The sequence below is a fragment of the Haliotis cracherodii genome, unplaced genomic scaffold (assembly GCF_022045235.1).
Source record: "Haliotis cracherodii isolate W230 unplaced genomic scaffold, xgHalCrac1.p SCAF_4, whole genome shotgun sequence".
NCBI classification, from domain to species: Eukaryota; Metazoa; Mollusca; class Gastropoda; order Lepetellida; family Haliotidae; genus Haliotis; species Haliotis cracherodii.
Genome location: NW_027266297.1, coordinates 22,179,221 through 22,202,657, shown reverse-complemented (window position 1 = coordinate 22,202,657; position 23,437 = coordinate 22,179,221). Strand labels below are relative to the sequence as shown.

At 39.3% G+C, this 23,437-nt stretch overlaps 1 protein-coding gene across 1 annotated transcript; it reads left to right on the top strand.

Annotated features, from left to right (window-relative positions):
- The first annotated feature begins 1,527 nt into the window (after positions 1-1,527).
- On the top strand, positions 1,528-20,198 carry LOC139480273 (acetylcholinesterase-like). The gene is made up of 11 exons (XM_071263327.1): positions 1,528-1,731; positions 2,689-2,850; positions 9,381-9,531; positions 9,737-9,922; positions 10,017-10,216; positions 10,415-10,544; positions 11,234-11,314; positions 12,043-12,125; positions 13,948-14,068; positions 19,222-19,357; positions 19,880-20,198. Exons 1-11 carry the CDS (start codon positions 1,528-1,530, stop codon positions 20,196-20,198), a joined length of 1,773 nt encoding a protein of 590 aa, XP_071119428.1.
- Positions 20,199-23,437: the final 3,239 nt, after the last annotated feature.

The following is a 23,437-nucleotide window of genomic DNA, read 5'->3' as shown; positions in this document are numbered from 1 at the left end:
TAATTTAATGTAGTTATATGACTAATTTGTTATGACATTGACAATATGTGTTAATAATTACACCAATGAAAGTTTAAAAAAACGTATGTATCATTTTGACAGTGTTTAAAATGATCCGTTTAGTAGCTGGTGAACATGAATAAACCACACAGGCATCAATCTATGGTAAATAATTCTTCCGAATCATTGCTTTCCATGTAAAAATACTAAATTTGTGATATTTTGTTGAAAAAAATGTATAACATAATATACAATTAACGTAACAGACAGACGGACAGAGATAAAAAGATAAGAAAGCTCCCATAAAGAAACCAGTGCTCGAGCAGTGTCTTTGTAAAACCGGTTTGCTGTCTTCGCGCACACCAGGTCCCCTTGCACAAAGCGATCTTAGCGCTACAATTATTGTAAGCCTATGTTAAGGTATAGGAGTTGAAATCATCTTCGCGCTAAGATTGCTTTATGCAAGTAGGCCCGGGTGTGCGCGAAGACAGCGAAACGGTTTTACAAAGACACTGCTCGAGCACTGCTTTCTTTATGGGAACGACTTTGTGTATTTATTGATGCTTTCGAGAAGTTCACAAGAGTACGGAAAAGAATGCTGTATAAATCAGCAGTGTGAAATAGGACAGTATGCAATCTGGGAGGGGTAAACCAGCAACTGAGAAGCAAAGACTTTTTGCCTTTTGTCTTTGTTTGTTGTTCTACGCCGCACTCAGCAAAATTCCAGCTGTATTACGGCGATCTGTTATTAATCGAGTCTGGATCAGACAATCCAGTGATTGTCATCATGAGCATCGATCTATGCAGCACCTCCTGTTGGAGAACTCCGATATGAGGTGAGATGCAATTTGGATTTCTGTTCGAATATTATTTGGTTGGTTGGTTTGTTGTTTCACGCCGCACTCAGCAATATTCCAGCTATATGATGGCGGTCTGTAATTAATCGAGTCTGGACCAGACAATCCTGTGATTAATATCATGAGCATCCATTCACGTAACTGGGATATTATGACATGCATCAACCAAGTCAGCGAGCCTGACCACCCGATCTCGTTAGTCGCCTCTTACGACAAGCATTGTCGTCTTTAACGGCAAGCATTCTGACCTGGATCTTGAAATTGTAAAATATTGACAGTATTTGTCGTAAAAGGCGACTAACGCGATCGGTAAAACAACAAACCAAACTGAACTAAACTAAAACCATTTAAAAAAACCAAACGATGTCGATAGTGTAGTGCAATATGTTTACCTGAAAGTTTTCAAAAATATGGGGGATAAATAATTTGCAATATGCTAAAATATCCTCGTAAAAAGCATTCTTAGTATACATAGAGCACACTTCAGTAGTTTCTACATAGCATCAGATGTAATTGTCACATTAGTCGGGGTACAATCCAGCTGACCTAGTTGTAAAGGTTATTAGCACTGCATCAACAAAAGTATTTCTATCTGTACACTAATGCGAGTTGAAGGCAACGAGGACAGACATCAACATTTTGAGGGTATTGAAGGTTTCTTGCCTTTAAGATGTCTTGCCTGTGGACAATGTTTGTTTGTGTTTCCCACTTGGCAACATTAGTGATTACGTTGGACGCTGAGGAATTTGTGGTTCGAGACACCAATTATGGCCGGATCCGAGGCACTGTTAAAACTGTTCTGGGCTCCAAGAAGATTGAACAATACTTCAGCGTTCCTTATGCAGCACCTCCTGTTGGAGAACTCCGATATGAGGTGAGATGCAAATTGGATTTCTGTTCGAATATCATTTGGTTGGTTGGTTTGTTATTCCAGCTATATGATGGCGGTCTGTAATTAATCGAGTCTGGACCAGACAATCTTGTGATTAATTTCATGAGCATCCATCCACGTAACTGGGATGGATGACATGCATCAACCAAGTCAGGGAGCCTGGCCACCTGATCCCGTTAGTCGCCTCCTACGACAAGCATAGTCGCCTTTTACGGCAAGCATGCTGAAGACCTACATATATTCTATCACGGACCCTCACGTCGACTATTGTTGTTGGTGGTGGCTATAACTTGGATACAGTTAAGATGCTCACGGTATAATCATATGTTCAACTGAGAGTATAATGAGAGGAATGCACTTATGCAACCAGGACTGGCCCTTCTGTTCATATGTCCGGCACTCCCAAAGGAGTTAGAACCTTGACCATAACATGCAAACCTATATTATCCCAACCCTATAATAAACAGATACATTGTATACATTTGTTTGTTATGAAGAGAATAATACCTTTCATATGATTTAACCTGAATCATAACATGGAAACGGTTCAGATCTTTATGCTACATTTGTATCTAGAGAAATACACGTTCATGCTGTCTGATTTGCCATCCTCCCATTCTAAGTGCTGACAGAGTCAAAATTGCGAAATATTTGCAGTATTATATACATTGCAAATGTATATTTTGTCATGATTGCGTAAATATCTAGGTGAGCGACACAGGCCCTATAGGCCTTTTGTTATTAATGTAGATTGGTTTTGTCTATTATGTTGAACCTGCCCAGATCTACAGCTCTCTTAATAAAAGCATCGGCATAAACGGCTTATATACCTGGATATCCTTTAAGATAACCGATATGTCTGAATAACAATAGTTAACATGACGTTATCAATTCTGCATCCAGTATCTGTCCTAGCATTACACCAATATTTGTTACCAGGATCCCGAGGAACCAACTACTTGGAAAGGTATACTAAACACGACAGTGTTTCCACCTGCTTGTCCACAGATATCCTCAATGTGGAGTTATGTGAAATCCCATCGCCCAGGATTCAAAAACAGCGACGAAGACTGTTTATACATCAATATGTATGTTCCCCAGGTGCGTCCATTTAAACATTTTTTATATTGTTAAAAGTGGGATGGTGGCCGAGGATTCGTTGAAAAAAGAAAACAGAAAATACTGGAACAGGTTTGCCTCTGAGTCAGGCTTTGAATACACAAATAACTGATGGCTGGATATGATGGATGTCTCGAAAACAGTGTGTTGTAAAACAAAAGTGTTTGTCTCATTCTTTCAGAGAAAGTCTTGAAGCAATAACCCATAACATGAAATGCTCGATCATTTTTAAGTAATTACCATCATGGCGAAACCCAGGGCGGAGCTAAAATCTTTAAATTCCCCGAATGAACAATCACATAGAAATAAAGAAGAAACATCTGAAGTATTTAAAATGATTCTTTTTAGCCTTTTTTAAGATACTGAAACAACACTAATCATAACTTAGAATAGTGTTGTGAGAGCCGTCTCGGACTCGGGACAAATGGGTTGCTAAAATTAAAAGTTGACGTGTTAATAACCATCATGGGTACAGGCGTGACCATGACCCCAGGGGCTCCCAGAACCAAAGACGACATAGTGAAGAAAACTCACGTGAATGTAGCAAGGTACATACCATGCCACGCGCTATTGCATGAAATGTAAAACTGTAGCTAATTTCAAATAAAAAGTAATTAATTATTGTTGAATATTTCTAAGTTGTTAGTTTATTTTGTAATTATTATTTACTGTGTAGGTAATTGCAATATTCCATATTGCTAAATATGCAATAAATTTGATAAATACAATTATAAAGCACTACTTTGTATATTTCAGTGTACAAGTGCATAAGTTATGAAATTTTATTGGCCTTCAAATTATATCGTTCTCTTACCTGGTAGCGTAGTATATTATTATTGGTATTTAGTGTGGATTGGGTTGTTGCGATGTCCTGAACTGTATATTTTGATAACACAAGGTGTTTGTAGTAAGTTACATGATGTTTAGGTCGGTGGTGCCAGCAGTAACAGTGCCTTTTGGTTTTGTTATTGGGTTAGGTTCTGTGATGTTGTAGTATTACAGGGTTGTACAGGGCGAAGTAACAGATCTGTAAGATTTTCCATCATGGAAATGGACATGTAGCGTTTCACTTAATTGCTGTTGTCTGGCCTTGGTATATCAACAGGGGGCACGGGTGGCCCAGTCGTCTAAGGCGCCGCAATTCGCTGTGCAGAGTTGCGCCCCCAGGACACGTCAGAAACCTATGATTGTGGGTTCGAATCCCGGTTCACCCCGATTATGTTTCTAGGTTTGTCAGCACCATACCCGTGCTCGTGGCTTTCACCCAAGTGGTAAACGTCTGAGACCTGCATCACTTCGGGCTTCTTCCCACATTAAGCTGACAGGCCGTGATCTAACTTGAATAATGTTAAAAGCGGCGTTAAACCCAACTCACTCACTCACTCACTAGTATATCAACAAGCAGACTGTATTCTCTCCAAATCGACTTATCCTGGGTCTGGAAATCAACCAGACAGCAGATCTGATCAGTTCAACTGATCATGATGCGCTCTCGTACATTAATCAGCAGGAAGCAGCTCTTCAGGACGCCCATGAACGGATGAAGCATGATCATGGCCTACGCTCATCAGCCACATTATATGAGAAGAGAGAGGTGGTCTATATCCTCAACTGAGCTACAGTACTGTGTAAATGCAAGAAGCTGCAACCAGTGTGGAAACAGCCAGGAGTAATTACACAAAATCTTTCTCCTACTCTGTCTGAGGTTAGAGGAGAGATCCAAGTCATCAGTACGACACCGTGGCAGATTGAAAAAATTTTCAAGACAGACATCTAGATACCAAAGCTCCAGAATGGCTTACTGTGTGGATCCGATCTTAACGCTGAGTATGACCTCCACGTGGACTGGCTGTCTATGGACACATTAATATATTATATCTGTGGAAAGCTTATAATTGCGAGTGACAGATGCAATGAATGGTTCCATGGTTCATGTCTAGGAATCACCTCAAAGCCTGGTAGTTAGAGGAATACGTCTGTCCTAACTGTGCTGTATACATAAAATAGAGAGTAAAGATTAAACTATAAAAGGCCTAAATGAAAAATATATTCTAGCCGTAAGTAAGTAATAATGGGACATGTATTCTTGCTGAAAATGATTGCATTCCGGAATGTTTTAAAATGGAGCACTTAATCTTACGTTTTACGGAAATATACAGATATCAACCTCGCAGTTGCCAAGATGCACTCTGAGCATCGTCAGAGGAGTAGCTACCCACCAAGAGGTGGAGCCTGTCATCACGATGGATCCACCTACACCTGGGCTGGGGAGGACTACGGCCTAGGCACAGCCCAGGCACAAGAAGCGACCCGTAGACCGAGACAACTTAGGAGCTGAAAGGCTAGAAAGACCAGAAAAACAGGCTTGGAAAGTCCCAACATAGCAAATACGAAAGTACTGACTAATGACCCAAAGAGGACGGGAGAGGATGTTACCAAGCTATGCCCTACACCAAGTAGGAGGGAACGAAGAGCATGTACATCCAATCCATGGACTGTACCATCTCACAAAAAGAATGGACGAACTGCAGACAGGGAAGCCGAGTTGTGTGTTGTTCTCTCAAAGTTGTCGGCTTGAGTGTACTTGATTGTAAGAGGTTGATCTGAAGTTACAAACGTTAACTCGATTTGACACGTGATAGAGGGAGTTTTTGTCTGGTTGGCATACATTTTTTTTGCATCCGAAAAAGAAATGTTATTTTCACTACTGGGGAACACATTCTAGCCCGAGTCACCACGGCGGACTGTGTCACTAGTGGGATGTTAAGAACTGTACGAGCTGCACAACATAATGCTGATTAGCAAATGCTTCGCAAACTTATGTAATAAAAAATAGACAAACTACAGAACTGCATAATTCGGATTGATCATACAGTAACCAAACGATTGACGATAATGCTGGTTTCCGCTGCAGCATCGTCTTTGTTGACACGCGGTGGAGGGTTGGGAGCAGGGTTGCTGAAACGCATCCCTCTACCATGGCTCATGCATTACAGTACGGTTCTGCAAAAACTTATAAAATAAGACATCTTTCATCTAAGACGTCTGATGAAGAAGTTTCTCCATTAGTTTCTTATTCCTGGCCAAAATTCTTGGCTATTGAAGCTGTGGACGGAAGCCCTTTGAAACTGAATCCATTTGCAGTCTCCAAGGACATCCGAGGTGGAGATGTTAAACATGTCACTCGACTCTTTTAGTGGAATATGTAAAGATACAGTAATCTGTCAATCTGCTGGGTCTACAGCAGTTTGTAAACACCCAGTTGTTGTTTCAGTGCACGGGACAGTGAACTCTTGCAGAGGCATCGTCGGGGACTGGTCACGTTGTCGTTCTAATATGTCAGAAAAAGAAATTGAAGCCGAGTTAAAAGCTTAAGGTGTCACTGTTGTGAAACGTTTACCAGGGAAAAAGATTCAGACATTATAGACACAAATACGTACTGACAGTTCATCCCAAATCTATTAAAACCCGGAAACTTGGAGTGGAGGTATATGTAACAAATCAACCATGTAGTTTTAAATGCAAAATGTTTGGCCGTGGTGCAGAATTTTGCCATGGCAAAACGAAATGTTCCCGTTGCGGTTGAGTTCATGTGAGCTCAAAATTATGGAACTCAAATGCAAACAAAATATTTCATCTTTTCAAGCAAAAAATTAGTTCCTCTTCAGTTGAACCCAAATCATCTGTTACATGTACGTATTCAGCTGCAGTGTCTTCCTCTGCTCGAGTTTCTGTTACGAGACCTGCGATATCCTGTCAAACAGCCATATCATGGATAGATGACACACAAAAAAAAATACTTTTCGTCAGTACTTTTCTGACATATCAGTACTATCAACCTTTTTGGCTAATTAGCTGCGTTTGTAAAATCATGGAACGCAAGGTCAATATTCGGCTAGTTTGGTTTTTAGAAACGATTGATCTATCATAAATATTCAATGTTGTATCCGCAAAAATAGAAGTATTATTGACCACCTAGATCGTTCAGAATCATTCATTAAATATTTCACTTATGATACAACATGGAAACATGGTATTTTAAAAGATTTACATGACTTTGGTTTTGGAGGCCGTTTGCCTCATTTTATATCACAGTTTTAACTGACAGACAGTTTCAGGTCCGTGTTGGATCATTCCTATCGGAACATTCTAATCAGGATCAGGGGATTCCACAGGGCACTATTTTGTCCGTCACATTTGTTAGTATAAAAATAAATAGTCTATCAAAAGAATTACATGACTCAATTGATGGGTCATTGTTTAAGAATAATTAAATGAATATCTGATGTCGTGCGTACTATTGAACGCCAATTACAGTTGCGCTTAAAATAATTCATAAATGGTCACATGAGAGTGGCTTTAAATTTTCATAGACCAAGACCAATTGTATACATTCCTGTCGATAGAACCCGAACGCCTTTTAGATGGCACTCCAATTAAAACTGTAAAAGAAGACAAATATTTATGATTTCTTTTCGACCATCATTTAACTTCTTTGCCACATATTAAATACCTGAAGACAAAATGTCTGAAGGACCTAGATTTGTGAAAAGTCGTCTCAAACTCAAAGTTGGAAAGAAATGTTGTTCAATCCTTCGATTCCCGACATGGGTGCAATGTCTGAAGCCCATTTCTGGTGTCCCCCGCCGTGATATTGCTGGAATATTGCTTAAAGCGGCGTAAACCCATACTCACTCACTCACACCAAGCTCAGGCTGCCCGGGATTAAATGTTTGTCGTTGTTCCCACTAACAATTTCAACATAACAAAACCAATATTAGCCAGTATGTTAGCTGAGGAATAAATGTGCCAAACTCAAACAACAATACTATCAGCTTTTAGCTTGAATCTAATACTCGAAGACATGCTTGTTACTCTTTTGTACTGGATTTCATAACCATCCGTAGAACAGATAATATATTCTTCCCTGTCACAAAGATTAATCATAAGAATTAATCTTTATATTCACAGAAAGTAATCAAGACAAGTTGAATTCATACCATGTGGATTCTCAAAAACTCAAAGCAGGTGCTTAAATTTTTGCAATCGTGGAGCGGAACCATTTGATTTTTCAACTTTGTACACAAATATCCCACACTGAACGTGGTGACCATAGATATGATTACATCTGTATCCTTTCAGGACAACTTGCCGAAATGGTTTAATGGGAAAACGATGTTAGAAACGTTATACTTTCTCACTGATAACATCTAAATGTACATATCTTAATGGGCACCAACTATCCTCCTATTGTTGGTAATTTTTTTCCTTAGGAATATGAATCGAAATTTCTGCTCGGATTGTCACAATCACAAGATAATTGGGCCAATACCATCAACTTGAGTTTGCGTTATATCTATGATCTGATATAGTTCAATAATGGTCTCTTGCATTGATATGCGACCGCCTCCGTGGTCAAGTGGCGCGTCTGCTAGGAGACGGGAGAGCGTCATACCAAAGACGTTAAAAGATGGTACTTGTTGCTACCCTTCCTGCCGCTGGGCATAAAAGGAATAAAACAAGGACTGGTCTGCTCGTTGTCAGTATACCATGTTATAGTTGGATAAAATGCAGCATGGTATCTCAGTTGGCTAGCACTATTAACCCGGCTCGCGCGCGCACGAACGAACGAACGAACGCTCGAACACACATACATGCGCACACAGACACACACATACACTTCCAACAGTCAACTTTCCCTTTATGTCCAGTAATACACCCGTTGGTGTTTGCCCTTTCGAAAAGTGTAATAGACTTATGCTAAACAGTTATTTGCTCGGGATTACAACATTCAACGCCTTAGTTAAGCTTTCAAAAGGTTTCACGGTAGATATATGGAGGACATTTACAAACTTGAGGCATCACTGACAAAAAATGATGTAATCCCCTATTTTGACATGTGTTGACATGTTTATGCGTGAACAATTGACTTGCCTTTGCATGTGTTTGTGCTGAGAGCCATCGGTGGAACACGATACGATCACCTTTTCGCAAACATCAGTCATCAGTCAATCAGTATAGTTGTTCATAAAGACATTCTTAAGATATAGTCAGAATCATACAGTCTATAATGATTATTAAAATAGGTTTGTCGCTTTTCATTTTGTGCAAATCTCTGGTTATGACCATGGGCATGGCATCGCGATCATGTGGCAGCTCTTTCGACTGGTGAATGAATTGAAAAGGTTAACACTTAAAAAATATCGAATAGTTAATTAATCCCAATCTCTCTTCCATTCGGTTAATTTATTTCAGTTAAACGGTCAAACCTGATGCAACTGATATCGTTTAGTATTCACAAAAATGCAAAATATTTCAAATTAACTCAAACATAAAAACAAGGTAAATGGAGCTGATGTTTCATGGATACATTCACAGACAACTATATGTATTCGACTCAACCCAAAAAAGTACGAGAATCTGTTCTTTACTAAGAAAGTGTTATCCCAAATATAACATTTGTTAAGTTCACTACAGCTGAATTATTCAATCACTATGTATCTATCCTCAAGACTGGAGAAAGCGAAAGCAAATTGGAGGTCCTTGTTCACATCCACGGAGGCAGCAATCATGTTGGCATGGGAGCCATGTTAGATATGGACTTGTTCGCAGCTCAAGGGGAAATCATCGTTATCAATTTCAACTACAGACTAGGTGCTCTCGGTATGTACAAATGTAAAATTTGTAAAAAAAACCACTAATGGAATTAACCTTATGGCGAACGCTCATCTAGAAATGAATTAGTAACCTTATAACGTAAAGATAATGTCTAACTTTAACACTTGGTATTAATTACAATATAGACCGAGGCTAGAATGGTTCCAGGGATTTCTTTGAGATTTACAACAACCTCAATTGCATATCACAGGTTTTCTGAGCGGTAGACGACCGGAGTTTCCAGGAAACTATGGCCTGCTGGACCAAACTGCAGCTCTACAATGGGTTTCTCGAAACATTCATTTCTTTGGAGGTGACCCAAACAAAGTTACAATCGAAGGACACAGTGCAGGGGCGGCAGATGTCGGCTACCATATTGTGTCGCCACTGTCAGAAGGTACAAGTTAGAAACAAGAAGACCAGAGCGCGTTAAAAGCTTTAATCTCTTTTTACGTAGATATTGCATCCAAAACTCAAATGATCAATTTCAGGATTATTCCGCTTCGCCATCATCCAAAGTGGGTCACCAACAGCCCACTGGGCATCATCATTTCAGCATCAAGCTGAAAACGTCCTTACCAAGTACCGCGAGGATCTCGGTTGTGACACTTCCAATGACCTGCGGGAACTTAAGCAGTGCCTAAAGACAAAGGAATGGAGAGATATAAATAATGTACATTACAAGTTTGATGTGAGTACATGCGATGCTCATTCGTGTCTGTATACACCTGTACACATATGTATTGTTGTGTCATGTTAATATTTTTTTCTGGGTCCATATTCCACTAAAATAGTTTAGTCATGAATGCGTTTTCGTCTTATATTTGTCAGATGATACTTTAAACGTCAAGAAGCTTGTGTCACCATAAGTGTTTTTATAATTTTCCAGTGTGTTCCTCCAGCCTTTTGTTTGTCCCCAGTAATTGACGGATTCTTTGTACGAAAGCACGTGGACATTCTGTTTAAAGAGGCTGAACTAAATGGGAAAGCCTTTATGGTTGGAATAACAAGGGATGAGGGTACTGTCTTTGATCTTTAGATGCTTGCATATATATATGCTAGGAATAAGGTTGTTACATTCAGTCCAGCAAATCTTAATGCCATTAAAGCGCTTTGAAGTACTTGCGTTTTACAACCCTCTGAAGATTTTCACTTATTATAGCTAAATGTATACAACTGACGAATAGCAGAAGATCTACAATGAGCTTTCATCGTCGGAATCGTACAATCGACACAGTCACTTCTTTCAGCAGAGTTTTCTTATGAATATATGGAAAGGGTTTTGTCGCTTTTATTTACATGGCTTATATGGGCTGTCACCGGAGGGACAGGATGCGCAAGCCCTTTTGCGAATACCTGGTATCATCACTATTTGATAGTGAATCAGAAACCATGCTTATGATTTAGGCAGAATCGTACATCGCACTCTGTTTTTAGCAGATATTTGTTATGATTATGTACAAGTTTGGTCGTATCTATTATATGCATCATCTTCAAGTTTTTGTGAGAATGTGAAACTTAATTTGTTGCTAACGAACATAAGTGTAGAAAATGATAAGAACCATCACATATATCACAAGTGCATTGATAAGAGTACATTTACATGCATGGTCATTATGAGCATATGGATAATATGCTTCTTCACAAGAACGCTTTTGATTTAATTTCATTTTTGAGATGTATATGCGTTGATTCTATCATGCTTTAGGAAGAGAATGGGGGTTAACTGTTCCTCATTTCCTGACCCCAACGATTGTGGAAAAATACGCTCGCAGTGACATCGAATTGGGTATGTTTCTTAACTGAAATGTTGTACTTAAAACTGATTGTAACCAAGAGTATGACTGTATAGAACTAACAGTGTTTTGAGTTTTAAATCTACGAAACACATGAAGGTAACAGTCGATTTATGTCCAGTCTGATACTTTACGATAGCTTCAGTAAATATGTAAAAAATGTGTTACTGCAGACATATTTGGGACATTTCCAAATTTGACGCATGTGTCCGAAGTAATTCCCTATTTAGACCTGTATCGTGTGTTCCCTTGTATTCAAAGGCGAACAAGTAACTTGCCGTTGCATATGTTTAAGAAGGATGCCACCGTTGGGTCAGGATTATGCTCACCTTTTCACGAACATCTGGTATCCTCACTATTTGATAGTGATTCATGAACACATGTTAATGACACAGGGGAAGTTCTTGCTGTGCACACTTCTTTTAGCAGAGATTTTGTATGATTAATAAAATGTTCTTCTCACTTTTATTTAAAACGAACCGAATTTCACTGATATGGCAATTCTTACTTGCCAGAAAGCCAATACGGTGTTTATTAGTCTTTATACTATAGGGATTAGTGTCATTCAGCTTTGAAAAGAATCATGCGTTTGCTTGAGTAAATGTTTTAAGTTTATATTTGAATAGTTAAGTCATTGTTAAGATCATTGATCGTTTAGGAAAAAGAGTATGAGAATGTATATATCTTTACAATAGACATTCAATTAGGTTCCTCTTCCTAGTGACAAGCGGTATCATTGTGCACGAGTACTACCCTTGGAATGACCCTCTGAACAGGACGGCTCACATGATTGCATTCGGTGATGTAAGTATTCAATGATGGAAAGAGCCATACACGTTCTTTAGAAAAAGCTTCACATTAATATTTCTTTCTAGTGGCACAGTTATAACCTTAACATCTGCTGAATGACCGTCAATTCAAAATACAAAAATCCGTAAGATAACATAAACTAATATCTACATTGATGCTCTTTGAATCTCTTTGAAAGATTTAGTAACTTTTCATGCTTACCAGGTAACCTTTTTTTATTGGACATATTTCTCAAATCTACGACCTACACAAGGAATACTGAAACACAAAAGCATATATACTAGCCACATAAAGAAACTATGCACGGAGAAATTATAGATATAAGGGCACACCGTCCATATATGAAATATAGGTTTGAACACAGCAATTATTGGACAAGCATATCACAAGCAAATCATGCCAAGATTGACAGCTGCACAGCGTCATGAAGCCATTGGAATGATCCGAGCGGGAATGAGGCAACAACAGGTGGCAACACATTTCCAATGCCATCGTAACACGATATTGGCATTGGTGAGGCGTTATGAGAACACAAATGACGTTGCCGACCACCCACGTTCAGGACGTCCCCGAGTAACGAGACAGATGGATTCGAGTTACACATCTACGACACAGGTTCCAAACGGCAGTAAGGACGTCCCAGACAATTCCTGGACTGCGCCGTATCCATCCCAACACTGTCAGGAATCGTTTACGTCAGTACGGGATTCGACCACGTGGCCCTGCCATACGTCCCATCCTGACACACCGTCATCGAGGCAACCGTCTAAGATGGTGTCGAAATCATGTTCGCCAACCTCGAATATGGTGGAGAAATGTTTTCTTTACAGAAGAATCGAGGTTCAACATTTCCCACAGTGACGGGCGCCAACGTGTCTACCGGCGTTTGGGAGAACGTTATGCACGATACTGTATTGTGGAGAGGAATCGTTTTGGAGGTAGCTCTGTGATGATTTGGGGTGGGATAACAGTACGGCACCGAACCCCTTTGGTGGTTGTTCAGGTGTTGGCTACAGAGATCAGATTCTGAGGCCTGTGGTCATTCCTTTCCTGCAACGCCATGGCCCGGGATTGACATTTCAACAGGACAACGTCCTCACACGGCTAGGGTCGCAATGAATTTCCTTCACCATAACAATGTCATGTTACTGCCATGGCCTGCAAATTCTCCAGATCTCTCCCCAATAGAGCATGTGTGGGATGAAATGGAGCGCCGTCTGCGTCGTCTTCCACATCCTCCAGATAACGTCCGTGACTTGGCACAGGATTTGAGGAGGATATGGCAGGTCATTCCCCAGGCCTTCCATGCCCAATTGGTGGACTCCATGCGTCGCCGATGCACTGCTGTGATTCCCGCACAGGGTGGTCATACCCGTTATTGACTTTGTGACTTTGTCGTTTGACCCCCTACTCCATTTTGATCTCCTGACGTCATCGTTACAGATGTTGTTCAGGTCCCGTTGACATTTTCTTATGGTCCGATCATTCAGCTGCTACAGCGTCTGCATCATTTTGATCTTGCTGTGCTGTATTTCAATCCAGAATATATTTTCTCCGTGCACAGTTTCTTAATTTGGCTAGTATATGTAGGCTTAAAATGTCCGCTCCATTTAGAACCACCACAAATCATAGTATCAACTTTCTTGTAAATGAAAAAAATCACATATGCAATATCTGTTTTCAAGACAGATGTAAATAGCATTACATTTTGTAAATATTACCCTTTGGCGCTACATGAATCAACAATATATTGGGTCAATGTTCGTTGTTTTTATTCTGCTTTATGACCTGTACTCGTCTTCCTGCTCTGTTAAAGATTGTGGGCGATAATGACATCGTCGCCCCTACCTTCGATGTAGCTACACGTCTCGCTGCCAGAACGGACAAGGTCTACTTTTATTCATTTGACTATGCATCACCAACTGCCAAGGTGCCGGGTATGTACATGATCAACGTTGATTTTGATAGGTGAGAGACGTATGCTAGCTTGTGAAATAGTATTTATTACGAACATGAAACAAGAGTGAGTGAGTGAGTGAGTGAGTGAGATAGGGTGTGTGGTTGTGTGAGTGAGTGAGTTTTAACGCCGCTTTGATAAGTTATATACCACGAGATCAGAATTATATTTAATGCATAGTTTGAACAAATACCAACACCAAAATTAATGTAAAAGTAAGGCAAAACGTTTTCGAAATAGGATCATTGTAGTGTTTGCTGCAAAGCGTTTTCCAATAGTTTATCATGAGTAAATCTTTAGCCGGTACTTATATATTTCTGGGAAGTAGTAGGTAAAGACATTACAACCATTGGGTCATATTCACAAACTTACCATTGATGTTACAGTAGAATGAAGTCAAGGTCATGTTATTGTTGATATAATACCTCTAAATCATGCCCCCTGCGGACAAAGGGTAGAATGTGTCCCCATGACCCCACTGGTCGTGGGAGGCGACCGAGTTTGGCAACCCGTTTGCCTTGGGCTGCGCCCCTGTGTTGGTATAGGATGGGATTATGGTGCTTGAGGACACTGGAACCAGTGATAGCACCGATTGCCATAATGATATCATGTGTGCAAACTGCAACGGGGTAGCACATGTCCTGCCCCAAGCTTTGTCCAGTATTTGAAAAAGAATCGAAAATTGGCAAAATATACCAACGATATGTCTTTCTCTGATGCCAAGAAATTGATAGCAGACCAGGCTCCCAATACTCCTTTATCAAAGTCATACTCTGTCGCAGTTTGTTTCTTCAATCCAAAAGGTGAATAGTGCGTGTCAGACAGCAATTAGCTGTGTCAAGGATCAACAAACAATGCTGTACCTACTTTTTGAAATGACCGAATCCATTGAAACACAGACTGATATACCATCTACCCCCAAGCCAGCTGACCTTACACCAGACCCTGTAGCCAGAACTGAACCTATGATTGAAATTCACACTGAACAAAACATCGAAACGAAAAGAAATGTACGTTTTACCAAAACCGCTAAAACGAAGATGAGCTAAGGCCCTTGAGCATATTGAGGTGTATTTACTAATACCTCTGTAGGTCATAACAGCTTTGAACCTCTAGATATGGAAATCTCTCCATCGCTGTAATTGCAGTGTAGAGGACCCCTCTTTCTCGATCTCCATTTGAGCCGTCATGAGTTCATCGGGCAATTTTATACAATGGAACAATTTTCATGACCTGCAGCTATTAATTCAAGATTTAGAACCGTTCTTCAAAACCGCTGATAAATTTGATATAAGACAGTACACCTCCTATCATTGTTTTTCTCCTACAGATGATAAAGCAACTCGAGGAAATTCTGTTATGGTGAAACAGGACGCCATTCACAGTCTTGTTTCTCTGAAGAAAACCTCTTCCGATTGTTGCAGTACGTGTAACATTAAATATAGTTTTTACATTATCTTTGTGTGTACCACCATCCCATTCTCTTCGACGGTCCGACATAAGATAGTTTATGACGAACTCCCCGAGCCCTGTGTTATCATATGAGATTTAAAAGTCCATAACCCACTTTGGGTTAGTAATATGACCAATTCAAATGGTAAATTACTTGAGGATAATGTTTCTTAAACAACGATCTATGCATTTTTATTGATGTTCTAATACATATTTGGAACAGGCACCTACTCTTGTCTGGACCTATCAGTTATAGATTCTCATTTCCTGAATGAATGTGAATGGTCCGTCCACGATAACCTCTGTGGAAGTGACAATTTTTCAACAATAACGCCATCTGATATTCCCCCGTCATCAAAATGGAGTTTTACAAAAGCCAACTTGGCATTATATGAAATCCGTTGCACTACCAAACTAATACCTGACATTGTCTTTGATGTTTCCGACCCTATAAAATTATACTGCAATGCACTTCACATACATAAACCATGATTTAACAATGACTGCAAAGAAGCTATCAAGGCAAGGGAAAAGGCTGACAGTATTTCCGTAGCAATCCCATGGTACCAAATATAAATAAATTATAAATGCTAAAGCCTGGCGCAGTTTTAAACAAAACAAACGCCAATCTTGGCAAAATTATGTATCCAAGAAAAATTCACTGACGCTTATGTCCAAGGTATGGAACATGATTAAGAAAGTCAAAGGTAAGGATACTAAATAAAGCATACACCATCTTAAAAATGGGGATCAGTTGTTAACTTATAAGTCAGATATAGCAAATATACTTGGTGAAACGCTTACTGAACATTCACCCTCGTCTAACTATATACCTTAACCTCAAAAATACCAAAAACAGCAGGAAAAGAAACCTATTGATTTTAAATCAGGTAGCGGGGAAGATAATAATGAATTATGTTCTATTTATGAGCTCCATACTGCCCTCAGACAAGCTCATGATACTGCTACAGCAGCTGACAGTATCCATTGTCAACTCCTGAAACAATTACCAGAACCTTGTTTAGAAACGTTGTTATATTTATTTGATGAAATTTGGACCTCTGGTAAATTGCCTTCATCATGACATGATGCCATAGTTGTTTCCATACCCAAATCTGGACGTGATCATACCGATGCCTCAAGTTATCGACCCATTTATTGACTAGCTGCGTTTGCAAAACCATGGAACACATGGTTCAGAAAAGATTGTCATGGTACTTAGAATACAATACTTTAAGCACAAATATTCAATGTGGTTTTCGTAAAAGTCGAAGTACTGTTGACCATTTCGTTGAGTCATTTGTTAAAAATGCCATTATAAAAAATCAACATGCAGTGTCTATCCTTTTCGTTCTAGAAATGCTTTTGACACTACATGGAAATATGATAGTTTAGAAGATATACATAATTTTGGTTGGAGAAGCCGTTTGCCTCTATTCATATCCAATTTGTTTACTGACAGACAATTTCAAGTCCGTGTGGGCTTAACCATGTCTGACAAGGCACTATCTTGTCTATTACATGTTTTAGGCAGATAAATAGCCTCTCTACGGTTAAATGATTCTATAAATTGATCACTTTCCGTGGATGATTTCAACATATCTTGTCGTGGTAATAATATGCATTCAATAGAAAGACAGGAACAGTTGTGTTTAAAAACAATTAAAAAATGGACACTAGAAAATGGCTTTAAATTTTCTGAAGCCAATATCGATTGTATACAATTTCTGCCGAACATATCAGCCACACCAAGATCCCAAACTACATTTGGATGGCACACCCTTGAAAAATGTACTTGGGGCTTATTTTCGATAGCCATTTGACATTTAAAACCCCATATGAATACCTTAAAGCCAAATGCCCGAAGGCGCTAAAGTTATTAAAAGTCGTTTCAAGTTCAAAATGGGGAGGTGATCAGAAAACCCTCTTCCAAATTTATAGAGCCCTCATCCCTTCAAAACTTGATTATGGCTCCATCGTGTATGGAGGAACATACAAAAGCAATCTGAATATATTGAATTCTGTTCATCATCAAGCACTACGGCTCGTCATTGGATCCTTACGGACTTCTCTAATTATCAGTTTATATGTAGAGGCTGACGAACCATCAATTAAAATTCGCAGTATGAAATTATGTTTGCAGTATACTACCAAATAACCTTCAAATCAATCTAATTAAGCATACTACAGCATTTTAATCCCCTATATGAGAAACTTTACCAAAAGCCCCTCTTGGAATAAGGATAAAAACTCCAATTTCTGATGCCAATACACACCTCGAAATTATTTCACCTAACCGTCTTCACCTCCTTGGCAACTGGTAAAGCAAGTTCAACCTGACTTTCACAAAAATAAAGAAACCACAAACTAATCCACTTATTTATCAACAAGAATACCATCAACTGAAATATAAATAAATATGATAGTTACACATCTCAGTCTGTATTTACAGATGGATCCAAGGATGGTGCCGCAGTTGCCTTCGCTACTATCATTGGATCCAGAACCAAATCGTTCAGGTTACCACGTGACAGTTCAATTTTCACGGGAGAATCAAATGCCATTTTAACAACTCTTAGATATATGAATAATTAACCTTAACATAAGCAGTTCATACTATTTTCAGACTCTCTTTCGAGTCTTCAGGCTACTCAAACTATTAATCGAAATTATATAAGGATCTAGCTACTGACCAATACGACATCATTTTCTGTTGGTTACCCAGCCATATTGGAATCGTTAGAAACACAATGGCTGCTGCTGCTGCTGCTGCAAAAGCAGCATTCAACAAATCTGTGACCCAACTTCTAATCCCATATATGGATATTAAACCTGAAATTAAACGTTACATCAGAGATCTTATGCAAAAGAATTTGGACACGCAAGTAGGTGTAAATAAGTTACATGAAACGATGGCGTATTGGCCATTCACGCTACATTCAAGAATATTTATTGAAAGGTGAGGATCCTCAATTCTGCATCCCTTGAAAGAATCATGGCCAGACGTGTCCTACTTGACTGTATTGATTTCTCCAATACAAGGGATCAATATTTCAAAGAATTATCTATTAAGGATATTTTTACTGTTGTTAATTCTCGTTTAATTCTTAGTGTTTAAAGGATATAGAACTGTATGATAAATTTGATTAACATGTTTTGTACAAAAACTAACGTTTCAAAATTGGTAGTTTAAATTACATCTAAGATTGAAAGGTTACAGTAAAATTAGTGTCCGCCTGAGAGGATACATCTTTTAAATGTCATTTAGAGAGATCACATCTTTAATCGTAGTGTATTTGTTAGTATTAACTGGGGGTTAAAACTGACTACAATCACCAGCGGCTGAAGGGATGGTGTAAATCCTAGTGGGGACCGTGCAGGAAGCAGAAGTCCGTAGCATGGTGGCTTACGTTTGTTTGCTGGCGATTAAAACTAATCTCTGTGATATTATAGTTATTGTACTGTCCTTCAGCAAAATGTTTTATACAGTATAAATATATTTGTTGTAAATGTATGACTTTATCTGGTCGCGATATGGCTGAGATAATGCCAATATGTACATATTTAATCACTCACTCAATCAATCATGCATTCTGATGATCTCGATGAAGGTGTCTCTTGTGGACTAAGTTCGTTCCATCTGGTGAATGCACTTACACACGATTTTGTTTCTACCCGTAGGCGTTCCACATGGGAGAGACCTGTTCTACCTGTTCGGGTGTCCTTTCTCTGGGCATCCCCTGTACAACTATACCGAGGAAGATCGACAGATCAGCAAAGTCTTCATGAACATGTGGATCAACTTTGTCAAGAAAGGGTGAGAAAATGACCTCCCTGTGAAATATTGGATAGTCACGTGATTTTCATCATACTATTTCGGCATGTACTCAATATATAGACATTACTTTGCCTCTTTAACCTCACATTTACTGCATTTACATATAAAACATGTCTTGAAAAAATATGTTTAATACAATTGTATCTATCATTCTATCGCCACATGGAATATGAATACTGTTTCTCTTATTAACTGTGTCATATACAGCACAGCGTGATGTTTCAGGTGGTTGAGGAAGTGGCATCGCTTGCTTCACTGGTCTCAATTAATCTGCTTTTTCTTTCGTCCGTGACTGTACATGTAGTGTGACCTGGTATCAAGGTCCTCCGTTTGGTGACAAATTGGAATAACGTGCATGATAGATATGTGATTTGCACTTTGATCATGACCTAGCATTAACATTTTAGAGGCCAATGTTAAGAATATCTCTCATCATTCACAGATGTTCCATTGCATATACGTTACTCTTCTTTACATACACAATTCATTTTATTTTATTAGGAAGCCGTCATCAACTGTCAAAACTGATCCAGTATACTTTCAACAGTTTGATAGCGAGATTCAAGCATATATGAAAATCGATGTCGTTGATGGGAACGGAACAATTGAGACAGCATACAAGCCTCGGCCTCGTCAGATAGCGTTCTGGAATAGTGTGTTGCCACAGATTGCTGCTCTGCAATCGCAATCGATACAAAGTGACAAATACGGTAAAGTAACCTGGAGTTTGGCCTCAGTAAGTGGCATATTGTTCCTATGTCTCATTGTAAGTGTAGTGTTCCTTGTGCGAAAACGGCATCTTGCTTCTCAAGTAAATTAGAAACCATCAGTGTAATAATTTATTGGCGGATATCCTTTGCTTGCTTCAATCAGATATGAAATCGGTACTTGATCATTTCTAAATATGCGCTGGTAGTTAATTCGTCACTGATTAACACCGACTAAGATTCTTTGTCTGCTATCACTATTCTCGTAGGTGTCCACACAGTGACAGACCCGTGAAGATCCGGGGTAGAAAAGGTCTTCAGCAACCCATACTTGCCGTAAAAGGCAACTATGCTTGTCGTTAGAGGCGACTAACGGGATCGGTTTGTAAGGCTCGGTGACATGGTTGATGCATATCATCGTATCCCATTTGCGTGGATCAATGCTCATGATATCAATCACTGGATTGTCTGGACCAGGCTCGATTATTTACAGACTGCAGTCATATAGCTGGAATATTGCTGAGTGCGGCGTTTAACAACAAACCAAGCAACCAACCAACCAACCACACAGTGATAGAATTCCAATACGGTTTATCTATTCAAAGAGGAATTAAACCCAACACAAACTATTTATGAGATTACACATGTTCTGTTTATTGTTCCACAAAAAGTACTGTCGAATATTAATATATTGTCATCAGTGATCTGATTATATAAATCTTCGTGTTGTCATATGATTGAATAAAATATTATACGATGCTGATGTATGTGCATTTTAATGAACATGTCTTACCATACAACAATACACATGCTTCATCATAATTATTGTCTCCAAGATACGATATATAATGAAATAGACCCAACCAGGCCCAACCAAACAAAATGAGGTAAATTTGAATCAATATCAAAGTAAATAGATGCTTCTACAATCCGACATGAAATAGTCTCTAAGGCGACTAACGGGATCGGGTGGTCAGGCTCGATGACTTTGTTGATGCACGGTCATCAATCCCAATTGCGTGGGTTGATGCACATGATATTAATCACTGGATTGTCTGGTCCAGACTTGATTATTTACAGACAGACCGCCGTCATATAGTTGGAATATTGCTGAGTGCGGCGTTTAACAACAAACAAACAAACAAACAAACAAACAAAGGGAATTGGCTATTTGTCAATTATTGAACTACATCATATCATGGGACTAACGTGGACTTTATTATTTTAAATAATACGCTTACATCGAGTTAACATTCGCCTCATTTTTGTATAATTATATAACCATCTGGTAAACAGTGCTCTGTGAAACTGGTTAGTCTTGAAGCATTGATCCCAATAATATCAAATGGTCGATATAAGTAAATACCATTGTTGGTAGTTGTAGCTGGAGACGAGACCAAAGGCGCTGCCCATCATTTAAAGACAACATACAGTGCCCTCATATGAACCATCCCTCTCTGTAAGTTCACGCCCAGCAGCAGAAGCATCGCGACAACACACACATTGCTGTGTTCGCCCTACTGCGGGTTCTCATGAGTTAATCAACAGCGACCGTCGATCTGCCGACTCAGTCAGTGTTCCGTGTCACAACTGCAGTCTTACTCAATGTTTCTCACAATATCCAAGTAGTACTATATAGTGCAGCCGTTTCGTGAAAAAATGTGCACTTATGAGATGAAAGTATGATTTGATTTGATTTAGATTTAGCGTAAAATAAATGAAAAAAGTGCATTCGTTCCTTTCTTTGGTATCTTATCTTTAAGACACGGGGCTTCAAAGCCAATTAACTATACTAATAGTGTATACTCATATGGTAAACAACGGGATATTAAAAAAACTGTTTATTTATTTATTGAAATATGCTTGTACATCCATTATGTTTTGTTTGGTTAGTGACAATATAATCACGTTTGCAAATGGTGAACTAATTAAATGTGCCACAACACCTTGCTCTGCACCCCCTCTCAGACTAACAACCATATCTCAGAAGCTCTTGACATGACTTAGAAGCTTGTGGTAGTGTAGTCTACAAAGGCTCATAGCCATATGCATGTGCTGCTGATGTTACCATCCCCAGTCAGGTCTCCAGACTTCGTTCCCAACAGTAGCCAGCTTGAAATGGATGCAGGCTAAAACGGCACCTCAGCAAAATGTCACCGATTTCTCTGGCTACTAATTGTCGAGCGAAAACGGCAACTCTATTTTTAATCACGATAAGAACGTTTTATGTGGTAGTATATGTGCTTTATTTACAATCATTCTTTATTTATCACTGACTTGTATCTTTCAACAAATATCATTGTCATCTTGAATGCCGCTTTTAACAGTATTCCAGTTATATCATGGCGTGTTAGCTTAATGTGGGAAGAAAGCCCGAAATGATGCTGTTCTCAGACGTTTACCACTTCGGTGAAACGTACGAGCACGGGTATGGTGCTGACAAACCTAAAAACATAATCGGCGTGAACCGGGATTCGAACCCACAATCATAGGTTGCTGGCGTGTCCTGGGGACACAACTCTCCACAGCGAATTGCGGCGCCTTAGACGACTGGGCCACCCGTGCCCCACCCATGCCAAGAGCTTCTGAAATATAGTTTATAAGTCTGAGAGCGGGTGCAGAGCAAAGTGTAAGAGGGAAGAAGCGAGATTCGAACCCACAATCATGGGTTTCTGGCGTGCCCAAGGGACGCAAGTCTGCAGAGCGAATCACTGCGCCTTAGACAAGTGGGCCACCCGTGCCCCAGTCACGCCAAGAGCTTCTGAAATATAGTTGTAAGTCTGAGAGCGGGTGCAAAGCAAAGTGTAACTGTGGTGTAGCACATTTAATCAGTACACCACTTGAGAATGTGCTGGCGACTGTAATCGACTGTAATTGTCGCTAGCCAAGCAAACCATTAGCATATTTCAATAAATTCAACTTTTCTTCTTTAAATATTCTGTTGTTGTCATTGTATACACCATATGAGTGTACAATATTGGTATAGTTAATTGGCCTCAACGAAGTACATGTATGTCTTAAAGATATGCAGAAGAAGAAATAAATGCATATTTATTTTACACTTAAGATTACATAAATCGAGATACATAGTCAGTTATGACAAAGTTATTTACTTTAATGATGTAGTCTTGGGTAAATACTTTCCAAAAGTTTGTGGGTCATGTTTACATGAGACATATTAAAATTTCATTCCTCCGCGGCGGCCATATTGGATTTTTTGGGGTGGACCCACATCTGAAAACATTTGGAATGTCATTACCTACAAGTATGCCAAGTTTCATGCTTTTATCACAAACTGCACAACTGACCTCATATCTGTCACGATACGGGTGCACTAATATTTCGTCGTGAA

Coding starts and splice junctions, on each gene's coding strand:
- LOC139480273 (XM_071263327.1), top strand. CDS start 1,528: ATGTCTTGCCTGTGGACAATGTTTGTTTGTGTTTCCCACTTGGCAACA. Junction 1,732..2,688: donor TTGGAGAACTCCGATATGAG/GTGAGATGCAAA, acceptor ATTTGTTACCAG/GATCCCGAGGAACCAACTAC. Junction 2,851..9,380: donor TCAATATGTATGTTCCCCAG/GTGCGTCCATTT, acceptor TCTATCCTCAAG/ACTGGAGAAAGCGAAAGCAA.